Source organism: Halichoeres trimaculatus, unplaced genomic scaffold (assembly GCF_033239565.1).
Source record: "Halichoeres trimaculatus isolate MK-OKI-2021-1 unplaced genomic scaffold, fHalTri1.1 fHalTri1_scaffold_13, whole genome shotgun sequence".
NCBI classification, from domain to species: Eukaryota; Metazoa; Chordata; class Actinopteri; order Labriformes; family Labridae; genus Halichoeres; species Halichoeres trimaculatus.
In genome coordinates, this window is record NW_027437191.1 from 8,933,145 (window position 1) to 8,948,499 (window position 15,355).

Below are 15,355 nucleotides of genomic sequence, written 5' to 3' on the forward strand. Positions count from 1 at the left end.
AACCCTGTCAGAGCAGCAACAAGACATGTTCAAATATCAGGAGCCTGTTCTGCTACTCAGAAAAACCAACAAGGATTTGCTCGATTAACAAGATGGTTACTGATGAAAGCGGGCACCACCCTGAACAAGCCAAAAATCAACAGAGGTTTGACCTTACATGAGCACAGATTCTCACTGAGAGATCTTTATAAAGGTGTCAGAAGAGGTTTCTGCATCAGACCAGGAACTTTTTCTTAAGCTGATCTGCTGAAGTAGAACCTTCTGGTCCATTTTGTTTTTGAGTGTTGCATAACTTAAGTTGTGTTTTGACAAATTTAATTTAAGATATTGGAATCAATGTCAAATATATCTATCCATTTATAAAACGTCCAATCAGAAGTCACTCAGAGGGTTTTAGCAGATCTAAATTCCTCCTGCCTTCCTCCCAAGACTCCTCACGCAGTCACACCGTTATCCTAGATCCTACTCCCTACTAGGAGTAGACCAATATGGATTTTTCCAGGCCGATACCAATACCGATTATTTGTACTCAAGGAGGCCGATAACTGATATTTGAAGCCGATATTAATTCGCAGTCAAAGTAAAAATAGTGGTGTCAAAATTTTGAACAATACAAACTCCAACACTTAACTTCAATCAAATACCTCTAAGCATGAGTTAATTAAACAGCTCTATGAATAACTAAAGTTTTCTACAATAAAGAAAGTTTTCCAAAGTTTCAATGTAACTGCAATAACTGTAATAACTGCACTGCTGATTGGCTGTTACCCAAGCCATGGCTCTGCTTGTAACAATTCAGATGGTACTGTGGGTGGGACAGTGCTGGGAACTGAGTAGTGCCGGCAGAAAGTAGAGCGGCTGCATCTGAGCCGCAACAACACAGTTTTAAATTTGTTTCTTATCGGCCGTCGGACTAAAAAAAAGGAAGATACCTGTGCCTCAAAATGCCAAATATTGGCGCTGATAATCAGTCTAGCCCTACTCTCTGCTTCAGGTCACATAACAAGAACATCACCAAAGTTCTTTTTGCACTTAGTCCGACCCTCTCCTCCTTTTCTGAAGATACACTCAGTTACCCAGACTCTTGCACTAGCACTTTCTACAGGCTCTACACTGACCTCCACAGAATTCAACTTTTGCCTCTCTGGCACAGAGACATCACATCCATCTTTCTACGCCACCACTGAATTCACTCCAAGATCCTGCTCATCCTCCACTAAGCCCTGAATAAACCAGCCTCCTCACACCCGACCCCCTTAGACACGACTCCCCCACTTGCTACAGCGCTTTGAGGAAGAAGACTTTACCATTGCTGCACGAACTTTGGAATGCCGGTTGATCACATGCAGCTCAGACTCTTTCCACTGATTTCAAACACAATACAAACCCCATCTTTTTACAGCTTCTCTTGTCAAAATCAGTGATTTTCTTTTTATATCTTGTATTTGTGCGAAGCATTTATAAGAATTGAAAAAGCATATGTGAGTCCTCACAGTTACTATCAGAGAAGACTTCCTTTATCCTCTTCATGCACAGTTTAGACCTTAATACTGCAAAGTTTTCCACTCATGGTGGGTGCAGATGAGAAATGACTCCTTATCTTATCTTGATGTTGACTTTATTATTGATGTAATTTTGTAAAGTGTCTTGTGATAGCATTTGTAGAGACTGGCGCTTTAAAAAGGGAGATTTACTAATTGAGTGTCTTTATGTGTTTAGCTCGCTAAGATGAAATTTTTCCTTGGATACAATTAAAATGTTCTAGTACAATCTAAGTATGATTCTTGTCCATTCTTACGTTTTAGAATCTTTACATTTTATGTTTTTCCTCTTCTTTAAGAGTTAGTTTTTTTGTTCGCTTTTCTGTTTTCGATTTGTTTGCTGCTTATAAAAGAAAACATCAACAGGACAGTGTATGAATACTGACATGCTGACAAATTACGCTACATTAACATTATGTTGATATGAATCTTTGTGTTTTTTCATTGATTGCTGAATTAACTTAAAAGTTTTGTTACCTTACATGCCCTCATGTCCCTTCTTCACCCCTCACTGAACTAATGTGCCTCATTGTTACATGAATAGAGTACATTTTTGTGGCCTTTCTCAGTGTAGCAGAGCACAGCAGTGCAACACAGGAGGTGTTGGATGGAGTTATCACAGCTACTGGTGGAGAAAAATGTCACCTCTTGAAGCTCGTCAGACATGACCACCCGCTGATCAGTTCTTCTTCCTCTTTCTCCAGCATGCATTTCTCTCTCCAGCTCCTGCAGACGCTGCTCCAAGCGAGACGTCACCTACAGACGAGAAGACGTAGGATGCCTCAGGTCACACAAACACCTCTGCTGCAGGAATGGTGGCGAGATATGATAAATGAGACACCAGGAAATTAAAAGGGTGGATGACAAAAATATCTTCAGGAGCTGACAGGAAGTATTACATTTAGGATGCAAAAACTCTGGGTCTAATCAGGAAGTATCACATCCACCTGTAACAGACAGCTAATACCTTTATCTTGTCGCGTTCATAGACATGACAAGATAAAAAATATTTAACATGGTAGATGTCTTCTGGAGTAGCATATTTATCACAGCAAAGATGATGCTGTGGAAAGTCACGTGTTGGGAAATTATGCTAAAATATTTGCTAAAGTTAGACTTTAGAGAAGTGACTTCTAAAAAATTGGACACCTTTCATCTCTTGTGATTTTCTATGAGGATAGAAAATATTTGCGTACTTCGTTTCTCCTACAACAGCTTTCATTTGACAATATCTGTGATCTAGCATCTTCAAATCCAGGATGCATAAACTTTTATTATGAAGTGCACCAAGCTGGAAGGCTCACTTTAAGAATTAATGCAGAAATACTCAGCTATAACTCACTGAGGCCTGTCTCTGGGATGTTGTCAAGTGCTCTGTGAGGCTCTCCATCGCTCGCCTGGTGTCAATATCAGACCTATAAAATAAAAAAAATAAACCTTGGACAGAAAATATTTACACAGCAGAGTTCTTCATCATTTCATTCAAGGACATCATTGATCAAATAGTGAATGCATAACGTAAAGCCAGCAAGAATTATATTACAGCTTTAGATGTTCAGATTTGATAGGAGGCCATTTGGTCTGGTCAGTACCACTAGAGAGAAGAGACTTTTTAATAACCTGAAAATATCAAATTCTAATTTATGTGGAGAGAAAAATCCGCCTTTTGACTCCAATTTGCAGAGATGTCTCTTGGAGCCTTCAAATAACACCTTCATCTTTTTCTCATCATAGAGATTTCAAAGTACTTCCACGATGGTTTCCTTTAAGGATAAAGTAACAACTTTTTAAGAACAGTGGATGAGAAAAAAATAAGATATATATACACCGTTTAGCTCAGTCAGACCCAAGACAAAAGCTAGAGTAGAAATTATGGACAAAATGTTCAGGCAGACTTGGAGAACAAACGGCAGAGACGTCATGCATTTTTGTGTGGATCACTAAATCAGAATGAGGCAGGTCTTTAAGCTTAAAGATAAGAAAGACAGAGCAATACAATAAAAAATATGAATTAAAAACAAAACAAATGAAAAGATGATTTCTAAAACATTCGAGCAATATATTTCTCTGTACTATGCTAATTGAGTTACACAAAGAGGCCTTTCAAACGAAATCAGACAGAAAAAAAACAAGTTAATTGTAAATTATCAGCTGTGTTCACCTATTCTCACTACACATGAGAGCATTTTTTTTTTTCAGGAGTTGATGAACAGGCTTTCCCCTTCCCTCAGGTACCTGTTCCTCCGGAGGATTTCTCTATCCAGGTCATCAGACTGTCTCACCAGGTCACATCGCAGATCCCTCAAGGACTGGTGCATCACGTGAACCTGGCAGCGACAGCCACAGATAGATTCAGAATACAAAAACAGTCGACACAAACAAAGCAATGCATAACGTTGGCTGCCTCAGTGGGTGCCCACACACAACATCAGCAACACCTGATCTGATTAGACCTCAGCACAACCCTTATAGTTTGAGAGTTAAAAAGATGCTATACTTAGTATGCAGCTGGCTCAATGCGCCCTCTAGTGGAAACTTTAGGAAACTATTTAATAGTTACAAGTGGCACTGATTTGTTGGCACATTTAATGTTTGATTTATTATGTTGCTTACATCCTCTTCTGTCAGGCTGCTATCCTTGAAGCGCACACCAGCAGACTGTGACCTCCTTCTTCTTTGTGGAGTGCTTGTGTAGTCCTTCAGAGGAGATGTAGGAAAGAAACGCTGGCCATCTGAAACCACAGATATACAGGCGCTTGAAAATCCTGTGACTGGGGCCTGGGCTTTTTTAAGTAATTGATTTTGACTTTTTAAGATCTTATATGGTATTTCTGTGCAATTACTCTAATCATTCCTTTGCAATAGTCCAGAACCAAAACAACAATAAAGCAAATAAGCAGTAAATTATTTCTTTTCCTCCATACCTGATCCAGAGCAGGCCTCCAGGTCACTGGTGTGCAGAGTGGAGGCTGAAGCAGAAGCACTCTGAGCCCCATTGGATCTGCTCAGCCTCTGTGTCCTCAGCTGACTGATTGACTCCTCCAGGTTGTCCCTGAGCTGAGTACGAGTACATGATAGAATTAACAAGCAAATAGAAAACTGTCAAACAATTGGAAAAACTAGGTCCTTCAAATTTGCAGGAAACAACTAACATCCCTGAGAGAATCTGGAGAAGGAGAAATAAAAGGGAGAGAGCCAGGGTTTATGAGGGTCAAAGGACAGAGGAAAGTACCTAATTCTTTAGTAAGCACCAAGACTGCTGTAATATTTTTCCATGAAATGTCACAATTTAAAAATAAAGATAATGACTTCCGAAAATGCTGACACACCCCTCATACTGTCAGGATATGCCACAATAACACTTCAGAAAAGGTATAATGAGTGTAGTTTAAGTATGGTATAAGTGCGACTGCTCCAATAAAAGTCAAATGTATTTGAAACTATTTTGACAAAAATGTGAGGGTTATAAATCAAGTAACAGCTAAAAGAAATGTCATCCCACCAGTGCCATGGCCTCAGCTTGATCAGCTGAATGGTCTCTGTACTGGCCAAGCTTTCGATCAACTTTGGTTAAATTCCTGCTGGTGTCCTGTCAAAGAAAGAAAGTACCTGGTTAACATTTCACACCATTTGAAGTAATCCCGTGAGTAAAAAAAAATTACATAATCACTTTAAACTGACTAATAAGAACAAAGGGAGGCTGTTTCTTCTGTTTGGGTAAATAAATGTAGGACTGTACATTCAGAGTTGACAGCTGGACGAAATATGAGCGACGTAATACTGTCGTCAGACAGGTCAGAGTACCTGTAAAGTGCCTGCCAGGGTGCGGATCTTCTCAGCGATGTCTTCAGTCCCTCCGTCAGCTCGGCTCCCACTGTCTCTGCCCCTGTCCCGGCCAGGTCTACGGTGGGCATCGCGCCCCCGAGATTTGTGCCCCCGCGTCCGGGTGAATGAGTCCGACTCACTCGATGTGTCCATGACTGGGGGTAGGCAGGTTTTACGACAATAAAAGGCTGATCAAGCACCCCGCGGATCTGCGGCCAGCAGTCGAGTTGTCTACGTGAAACGCTAACTGTTTACTAAAACGTTAATCAGATTAACGGCCAAACAGGGCTGCTTTTGACTTTCTTTAACGTTACATATTGTTTTCATAGTTCACAGAGATGGGATACTTGTCATTGTTGCCTTAACAACACGCCGAGAAAGAAAGCTATCTGACCAGCAGAAAACAGCCATTCAAACTGCCATCTCCCCCATCAATCACAGAGCAAGGCATTGTTGTGTATGATGCTCCTCCGGTTAGCAACAAGTGGAAACTACTGGGGACGTTAGCTAGCTCACCAAATGTTAGCCAACTGTCATAGTCTTCATTGTACCGTTAAAACACTACACGAAGTACAAAGTGCTGAAAAAAAAGACGAAATGAAAATCCCCATTTAACATATACAAGACAGCAGGCGAGGATGTTTCACTTAACGAGTAACAGCTAACTGCTGAGCCCTCACCTCCACCGTGCTATGGCAACTTAAACTAGCCGCGTCTGAACAGGAAAACAACGGATCACAGCTGCTCCAAAGGATGCTGGGAAGTGTATTTTTCGGACTACTCAGCAGTGTTGGAATGTGAGGTTTGTGAACTACATTGTCCAAATTGTCCGTTAGCGCCAGCTTTTCCGCTTCTCAGATATAAAAGCTAAAAAACAAGTACATCAAAGAGGAGAAAAAAGGAAAACTAAAATTCATGAATAAGAGCGAACAAATTATGGTAGAAAAAAACAAGTAATTAAAGAAAAATTGAGAAATGAAACAGGTCATGGCTTAGAAAAAAAGTTTATAGAGTAAAAAAAGACGACTTTTATTGAGGCTATAGTGTATTTACGGCTGAAATGTACGTGAAATGTTTTGGCTCCATTTTCTTTCTCTTTTTTTTTTTTCAAATCTTGGGTTGTAAATTTTTTATTTATTTACTTAGTGGCTCTCAGTTTGGGTCAATAAAATAACAAGCTAGTGTCAAATGCTCTTCCAGGTGTTTCTTACCAGTATTATTTACTTTAGCTTTGTCTTGCTTCTTTCCCAGCTCTTTTTTGAGAGGTGTTGTTGCCATGAAATTCAAAACGGGCTAATACTTTGAACAAAATAGTAAAAGTGATCACTTTAAACATCTGATATGTTGTCTATGTGTTGATGTCGATCAAATATGCGTTTAGATTGCAAATAATTGTATCTTGGCTTCATTTACATTTTACGACGTCACAATTTTTTGGAGTTGGGGTTATAGGAAGTAATAATTATGTAATGGTGTCATACTTAAATAGCCCAACTAGTTTATAGCCTAAGGAACAGATAGCCCACATAGCTTAAGGAGGCAAAGAGTGAAAACCTATTCTCAAGTCTAACACAAGAGTGCCTCAGAAGTCCACCCTCCCCTTGAGTTGTAGACCACCTCCAAACCCACCACAGAGCTGCAGCTGTCCGTCCTACAGCATCCACACCTTCACAGCCTCACAGAAACTTCTGAGGCCCAGCAAAGAGGACAGCAGCCCTGGGCAGCTCCACTACATCTAACAGAGGATTATACACCAAAACAATTATCACCAGACGACCTAACTTGAAGTGATTACAAAGTTTTGCAGCCTTGGACTTAAGCAGAACTTCAGAGGGGAAATCTTTTGCAGCGACCTGACAGCGTGCAGCTCAGCAGCATGCAGGTGATAACATGCGCCTTGTTGACTCTCCTCACCCTCTCTATCAGCGCTGCATCGGAGGCTGACTTCTGCCCCACAGTCTGCGAGTGTTCAGAGTGGAAGAGTCTCACAATCTCCTGCATTGACATTGATATTCTGCCCAGGTTTCCATCAAGCACGGAGACACTGTAAGTAGGCGTACAAAACGTGTCTGTAAAAGCGATTCTACTGGGTGTTTTTCATGCATTTTGAATGTAAGAGGGCTCTTAACCCCGAGGAAAAATCATTACAATATCATGAATATTCCTTCAAAGTGCTCCCTGGGGGACAGAGGCTGTCTGTGATGTTAAGTAGTTATTCCATTTCAAGGTATTCTTTTTCGTCTATTATGGTATTACTAACAAGCCCTGTCCCAGTTGTCAGTGTGACTTGTATTCCAGATTAAGTGTGAGGGTGTTGTCTGAAATATAGTGGAGGAAACTAGTGTAATAAAATCATGAATAGGATGATACATTTGACCGATTTTATTGAATTATTCTGCACTATTTTAAATTACAATTTGAACAGTGTCATTATACAAACCCCAAATTGTTTGTCCAAATACAAATTTTCAAAACTGTTAATTTTTCCCCTTACTGGTTATTTATCTTAAAATGTTCCTAGGAGTGAGTTGCAAATTCTCACCAAGTTGTGTGATTATAAATCTACTGATGGAGAGATGATAATGAGAAAGATTAATGCATATGTGTGTAAAGAAAGAAAAGGAACTCAGAGCCCAGCTGTTCACTTCAGAGAGTTTTGACAGAAAGCATTGGGGCATTTGTTCATGCAAGTGTTCAAAACAAAGACATGCATCGTGTAGACTGGAGATATTTTGGAAAACTGGAGGTACAGGCTTCCCAGTCCCCATCTGTGCTTACTTTATACCTAGTGTTACCGTATCATAGAGCGTTTAGGAAGACCAAAACTGCTCACACTTGTTAATGCATGTTATTTGCACAATATGCCGCCCACTTTTCAATGTCTTTCAATAACAGAAATGTGCCCGTTTAATATAAGCACTGTCAGCAATAGCTGTATCTAATGATTACAATGTTTTCCATCATTGATTTGGTGTTGACAAGTTTTGCAACAATTGCTTATGATGTGTCAGGAAAAAAACACACCCAAAAACAAGGCATTATTATGCAGTACAAATTACAAGAAAACTCCCAAAGCTTTGTCAAAACACTGCATATTTTACTCATTACCAACAATAATGATGCTGAGATCAAATATGAAAATTAAAAACGATTAGACTTTCACATATTCCTGCTAGACTCTGCAAACTGAAACAAATACATATTTAAAAAAAATAATGAAATAAAATAAAAACACCCAGCCAGCTGCATAATCTGTTCGCAGTCTACTTTCTAGTTATCTGAGGCCCCGAAGAATCTGTGAAGAATCCTGAGAGCCGACATGATGTAATATGTCAGGGTCATGTCTGAAAAGTGTTGCTGCGCTTTCACACAACCTAAATTGCTTAAGTACAGTGCGAAAATTACGCAACACAGAGAGGCCAGTTTTCTGTGGCCTTGAGTGATGGAAACACATGCCCTTCAGAGGGACTCTGGCATGTGTGGAAACATAGAGTAGAAGAGCTTCTATGAGTTTTTATTTTGATCTGAATTTTGGCTGGTAAATCAGACGTCATAGATAGATCATATGAACTAAATTTTTGGTGGTATTTGAATAATAATCTGTCTTTGGAAACTCTTTAGTATTTACAATGAAAACATTTTCTTGCAGATTTGCCACAGGGTGAGATTTTTTCCCTTGCTGTAATGATGCTACACTCAGGATCTATGATACAAAATAGGTCTGACCATGTAAACAGTTGATCTTTAAAAAGCCTGACCTGCCGATACAGATTTGGGCCGATACCAATTTTTATTTTGTATTTTTTATAACTGACAGCATATACCTCAGTGTTCCAGTCTTATTTCATTGAAAATCATTGAGCAATCTTTACGTTTTAACTTAAACAGCCAATAAGGTGTCCTGAGTTTTAGGTCTCATGGCTGGCTGTCAGACCTTTCTTGAGGTATATAAAATCAGTTTCATATGTAAGGATGGGCCGATCACTGATCGCACCCAAAATTAAGGAAATCGGCACTGATTGGTTGACTGACCAATCAGTGCATGTCGAGTGCTAAGTCATGGTATATTACAATTATTCCAGAGCATTCCCCTCCACCTCTTTGCGTTTCCTTCAGTAACACCTTTCACATCCAGTTATCTCCCACTCATTGCCTCAATCCGCGTGCCCTCTGTCTCCAACTATTTCTTCACATTCCTGCCCAAAGTTCACCCACAGCCCTGCAGGAGAATGGAGACATGAAAGCATGCCACCAAGCAATGAACTGTGTTAAGGATTTCCCAGATGCAAATACACATATATCAATGATGAGACGACAGAATCAACTTGGCAGCCTTTGCGGGTTTTATTGAAGTCACACAGCTCGAAACACAGCAATCATGGTAGATGGACGGACCGACTCCCCTCAGCTTCAAACATGTATCTTTATGGAAGGTTTCAGTGACGTCATCATGTGTCTGTTTTTGCCAACTCGTCACTATGGGGATAGTTTGGCTCCAGCCAAACTACCACTGGTCACGGCATGAGATTTCCTGTACTCTCCTATCAGGGTGGAACGTTTTGGCAAAGGTTTCGAGTATTGTTTTTCGCTGCTGAGAAACTCACCTCTGACCTCTCTCACAAGCACCTTTTCCGAGAACAAGCCTGCTGCAGGTCTGGCTGAAATTACCTCAACTAGAATCTCACAAATATCATATGAAATGAATAGCTGTATGTTTAGCCTTTAAATTCGCCCTAACATAATCCCCCCTATAATTCCAATTTTGGGATTATATTAGCATAAAGCCGAATTTAAATAAAATGCAATCCCACAATGACATCACCGAAAGTCCACGTTCTTCCTTTAGCTAAAAACAACAAAAATACATATATGAAATGTAATATTGTTACCATGGATTACGATATGATGTTAGCTTTGATAATATCAGTCTAACTACTTTGGAGTATACGTATAGATATCTGTATATAACCAGAACATTGACTTCATCATAATCAGAATGCAGAATACATCATTCACCTTAAGAAGTTCACATCTTGCAAGGGCGAAAACCTGCCGGCTGCTTTTAGCAGGAAATTCCCTTACGGCCCCACCCGCTGGCGACCTTCATCGTGAACTTCAAGTCACTACACTTTTCACTTAAACACAACAATTACCATAGAAGCCATTTGAGATGATTAACAAAATATCTTAACTGTAAGCATTTCTCCCAAGGATAAATGTGATTAATTACCCATCTTTTAAAACTGTTGAAGCTGATGTAGCTAAACCTCTAAGTATACCTTCTGTATTGATTACATGAACTTAAATGAACGTATTATCCCGATTATAACTGATAACATGATTAGACATACTAAAACATAACATACTCATGAACTGAAATATGCATTCACCTGTGAGAATATGAGAAAGTAGTATAAAGGTTAATTGCAATATAATGTCCACTTAATGGCCACTTCTTGGTTATTCCCATTACTCCATCGTCCCTTGTGATATCCTCTTGCTCCTGACAACATTCAGTTTTTACGAGTTACCTCAGACGGGACTCTGTTCATCTCCATCAGAGTCGTCACAGTAGTCAAGATTGGGGTACAAGTCCGGATATCTCCCATTCTCTGCGTCCTTTTCGTCCAGGCAGAGTTGTGCTTTTTGGGACGGAGTCATCATGTTCAACATTTGTGCTCGCTGGAGACCAGCCACCATCATCAGCTGTCTGTCCAGAGCCTGCTCACACCGTCTCCTCAGGATGGGAACGATGCAACATGCCAAAAAGGAAACCAGTATTAGGACTATTAATGCACTAATGCCAACTTTAGCCCAAACGGCTCCCCATTTCCCTAAAATTTGGTCTAACCAATCACCAGACATCCCCCCCTTGCCAGCACTCTCCCTGAGTTCCCCTTTTAGCTTAGTCAATTTCTCCATAGTCACAGAAAATATACCATCAGGTGCTGTGTTGCTCATCTAACTATGATCTCTAATTGCTTCCCCAATTTTAACATTACCTGGCAGACACCTTTTCCTGTGGTTTGTTCTTCTTTCCCTCTTTTGACCCCACACATTTCTTCTCCCATAGAATCCTGAGCCATGACTCGCACTTCATATATTGTATCCCCACTATGCATTGAGGCGGGTACATCTACACTAGCATACCAATGCCACATAGTGTGTACTGCTCTTTTACCACGCTTCTTGGCGTTTACTAATTGCTGTAGAATGTGTGTATGTTTGAGCTCAGCTGAGAGTGTCAGCAAAGGGTCTAGACTGTCATGGGATGGTGTCTGTGTTGCATCGTACTCAACTGACTCATAGGCTCTGTCTCCTCCGAGGTGCTGATTCGTCTCGGTCGTGGGTCTGGTCTCCAGGGCATTCAGCTTTACTCTTTGAGTCTCCACTTCCCATGTTCCTATGGGTATCCACATCAGAATGCTTGTTACGCTCAGGACACACCACAATGTCATTTTGTTCATCTTTGTTTTTTAACTGAATACCGCCCTTTGTTTTCCCTGGAACTGCCGTGCAGTGAGACAGGTGATACCACGTTCCACTTCCTTCAACCTGAACTGCTGTTGGGGTAGCTCGCACCACTGTGTACGGCCCCTCTCGTCGCGGCTCGTTCCACTTTCTTCGGAAGACCTTGACGTACACCTGATCACCCGGCACCACCAGTCTCTTGGTCCCCTGGTCAGGGATTGGCTCTCTCCTCTTTTCCTGTAGGTAGATAGTCTTATGTATTGCAGTTAGTTGGTTCATATAGTCTTTAAGCTCAACTTGTAACTGCTCAAGGGGAGGTCCCTTATACGGACCTCGCAACTGCGGAGCTGGCATAGGCCGGCCTGTTAGCATTTCATGCGGGGTTAAATGCGTGCTTCGGTGAGTTTGCATACGATAACTCATTAGTGCAAGCGGCAGAGCATCTACCCAGTTCAGCTTTGTGCTGGCACAGATCTTATTGATCTTTGCCTTAAGAGTTCCATTTATTCGTTCAACCATCCCGTTGCTCTGGGGATGATATACGGCGGATAATCTCTGTTTTATTCGCAGCTGTTGGAGGACACCCTTGGCAACTTTATGTATAAAAGCAGACCCATTATCTGAACTTATTTCTGACGGTATGCCAAATCTTGGAATAACCTCTCTTGTCAGAAATTTAACCACAGTCTCTGAACCCAAGGTTTTTGATGGAACCGCCTCTACCCAGCGTGAAAATCGATCTATGATGACTAACATATAGCGCTTCCCTTGCACTGGTTTTATCATGTCAACATAGTCTATGGCTAGGTGTTTGAACGGACCTTCAGGGACTGGGATGTGTCCAACTGGTGTTTTTATTGGTTTTCGTACATTATTTTGAGCACAGATTTCACATTGGCTTAACACTTCATCGACCATAGCTTGCATGTATGGTGACCAATATCCCTGTTGTCTTACCTTTTTTAATACCTCCCCCCTTCCACAGTGGTCTGCACTGTGTACTTCGGAGATTAAAATGGTCAACAGGGGCACCGGTGCAACCAACAGTCCTTCATGGGATCTCCATAAGCCTTTTTCATCTGTTGACGCCCCTCTTTGTCGCCACAAGTTTTGTTCTGTTTCACTTGCCTCTTTTTGTATTAACACAATGTCTTCAGGAGTGACTGTTGGTTCAAGTGAGATCTCAGGAGCCAAGATGGCTGCTTCGCACTTGGATGCTGCTTTGGCAGCCTCATCGGCTGCATTATTTCCTTTTATCACTACATCGTTACCTTTACGATGAGCTTGACACTTAATGATAGCAAGTTTGGATGGCAACATCATTGCCGACATCAATTCACTTATCTGGTTACCATGCTGTATTGGACTGCCATCTGTTCTTCTGAATCCTCTTTGTCTCCACAATGAACCAAAAAGATGGCAAACTCCGTGCGCATACGCTGAGTCAGTGTATATATTAGCTACTTTCCCCTGTGCTAATTTACACGCTTCAGTCAATGCTTTTAATTCGGCCAGCTGTGCTGAACATGGTTGAGCACAACTTTCAGCTTTTTCTGTAACAAACTTGTTAGCTTCTTGTTTCACTACCGCAAACCCTGCATGATTTCCTAGGTGGTCTCGGTAGCAGGAACCATCAACAAAGTATGTCACATCTTCACAGATTACTGGTGTGGACTCAAGGTCAGGTCTGAGTTTCGTGTATCTCATTGTTTCGGCGATGCACTCATGAGGGTCACCCTCAGTTTCTAGAGGAATAACGTTTGCAGGATTTGTTGTCTGACATCTCTTTATTGTTATATCTGGATACGACAACAACGGTGTATACTGCAAACAGCGTGACTGAGTTACAACGAACTTCCCTTGGTTTATCAACTCACTGATTTTGTGATGAGTGAGAATAGTAACGGGATACCCCATTGTTATTGTGGATGCTTTTTCATATGCAAAATGCACTGCAGCTAGGCCCTGATAACATGGCGGCCACCCCTGAACCACATTGTCAAGTTTTGTACTGTAGTATGCTATGGGCTGTTTTTGACGACCACTGCATGTTTCCTGCATTAACACAGCTGTTGCATACATGTCTGCTCTGTTTGATACATACAACAAGAATGGTTTGTCGTAGTTTGGTGTTGCAAGACAAGGAGCGGTTTGCATTTCTTGTTTCAGTGTTTCGAACGCTGTCATTGCTTCGCTCGTCCATTTCAACTGAGCTTTCAAAGATACATTACCTGCTGCTTTGATCATTTCTCTCAATGGAGAAGTTTTTTCGGCATAGTCCTCAATCCAGTCAGAACTGTAACCCGTCATTCCCAAGAATGTCATCATCTGCTGTACATTCCTTGGTCGCGGGACTCTACTCACGCCCTCCACCTGGGACGGAGATATTGCTATTGTCCCATGAGAGATTGTTCTTCCCAGGTACTCCACTTGAGGCTGACAGTACTGCAGTTTTGTTTTGGAGACCTTGTGTCCCCCCTCTGCCAGCCTTTGGAGCACCTTCACTGAATCTCGATGACACTCATCCAAGGAGGATGAGCAGATCAGCAAATCGTCCACGTATTGAATTAGTGTGCTGTCAATTCCAATATCCTCCAAATCTTGCTTGAGGACTTGGTTGAACACATGTGGACTGTGCTTCATTCCTTGTGGGATTCTTGTATATGTTAACTTTTTTCCTCTGTAGGTAAATGCAAACAGGTGTTGCGATTCCTCGGCTAAAGGGATGCTAAAGAACGCAGAGCACAAGTCTACCACTGTGAAGAACTTTGCATCCGGTGGAACATTTGTGAGGAGTGTGTGTGGATTTGGCACATCCGCTGGTAGGTCCTGTATGATTTCATTAACTGCTCTCAAGTCATGCACCAATCGGTACTTTGATTTGTCACTTTTTAAGACTGGAAAAATAGGTGTGTTACATGCACTGTTTGTCTCGATTAACACACCTGCTTTGATTAACCCCTCTATTGTTTTGCTCACACCTGCCTCAGCGTCCGATTTTAATGGATACTGCATGCGATTTGGCAGATGTAAGTTTGGTTTGAGTTCGATTCTGACCGGATTGGCAGATTTTACTAAACCCACATCAGTGTCATGCTTTGACCACAGCTGGTCAGGAACCCGTAATGTCATGTCTTCAAATAGCCCGTTTTTGTCTTTGCTACTTTCAGTGAGTACCTGCTGTGTGCTAGGTTCGGGAATTACCACTTCCTGTGGCTTAGAAATCATTGTTGTGTCACACAAAATTTTCAACATGTCCCCTTTTTGTGAAATCAAGATTAATGGGTTGTCAGTTTCTTCCCATTTAATTCGGGCAGCGGCCCGCATCATTGGTCCCAAATCTTTTGATCTAAAGTTTTCATTTACCAGCAGCGTGATGTGTGGCAAAGACTCAGGGACGTTGTACCATTCAGAAATAAATGAGTTCTCTTGTACATTTAGAGCTGCCCCCTGTTCACCCACTATAATATACTGTGAGCTCAAATTGATTTTTACACCTGCGGTTGCCTCATCCCACT

At 41.3% G+C, this 15,355-nt stretch overlaps 2 protein-coding genes across 4 annotated transcripts in view; one reads left to right on the top strand and one right to left on the bottom strand.

Annotated features, from left to right (window-relative positions):
* Nucleotides 1–6,106, bottom strand: part of cep128 (centrosomal protein 128) — a 57,838-nt gene extending 51,732 nt beyond the window's left edge. For all 3 annotated transcript variants that reach the window (XM_074684891.1, XM_074684892.1, XM_074684890.1), the window contains exons 1-7: nucleotides 5,346–6,106; nucleotides 5,044–5,130; nucleotides 4,466–4,598; nucleotides 4,155–4,273; nucleotides 3,777–3,868; nucleotides 2,884–2,956; nucleotides 2,187–2,297 (exon numbers count right to left, since the gene is read on the bottom strand). In XM_074684891.1, coding sequence (XP_074540992.1) covers nucleotides 2,187–2,297; nucleotides 2,884–2,956; nucleotides 3,777–3,868; nucleotides 4,155–4,273; nucleotides 4,466–4,598; nucleotides 5,044–5,130; nucleotides 5,346–5,519 — 789 coding nt within the window. In that variant the 5' untranslated portion in view covers nucleotides 5,520–6,106. The remainder of the gene's footprint in view (nucleotides 1–2,186; nucleotides 2,298–2,883; nucleotides 2,957–3,776; nucleotides 3,869–4,154; nucleotides 4,274–4,465; nucleotides 4,599–5,043; nucleotides 5,131–5,345) is intronic.
* Nucleotides 6,107–7,242: 1,136 nt separating this feature from the next.
* tshr (thyroid stimulating hormone receptor) overlaps nucleotides 7,243–15,355 on the top strand; it is a 39,311-nt gene continuing 31,198 nt past the window's right edge. Inside the window, exon 1 of the mRNA XM_074684893.1 lies at nucleotides 7,243–7,412. Within this exon, the coding sequence (XP_074540994.1) occupies nucleotides 7,243–7,412 (170 nt within the window). The remainder of the gene's footprint in view (nucleotides 7,413–15,355) is intronic.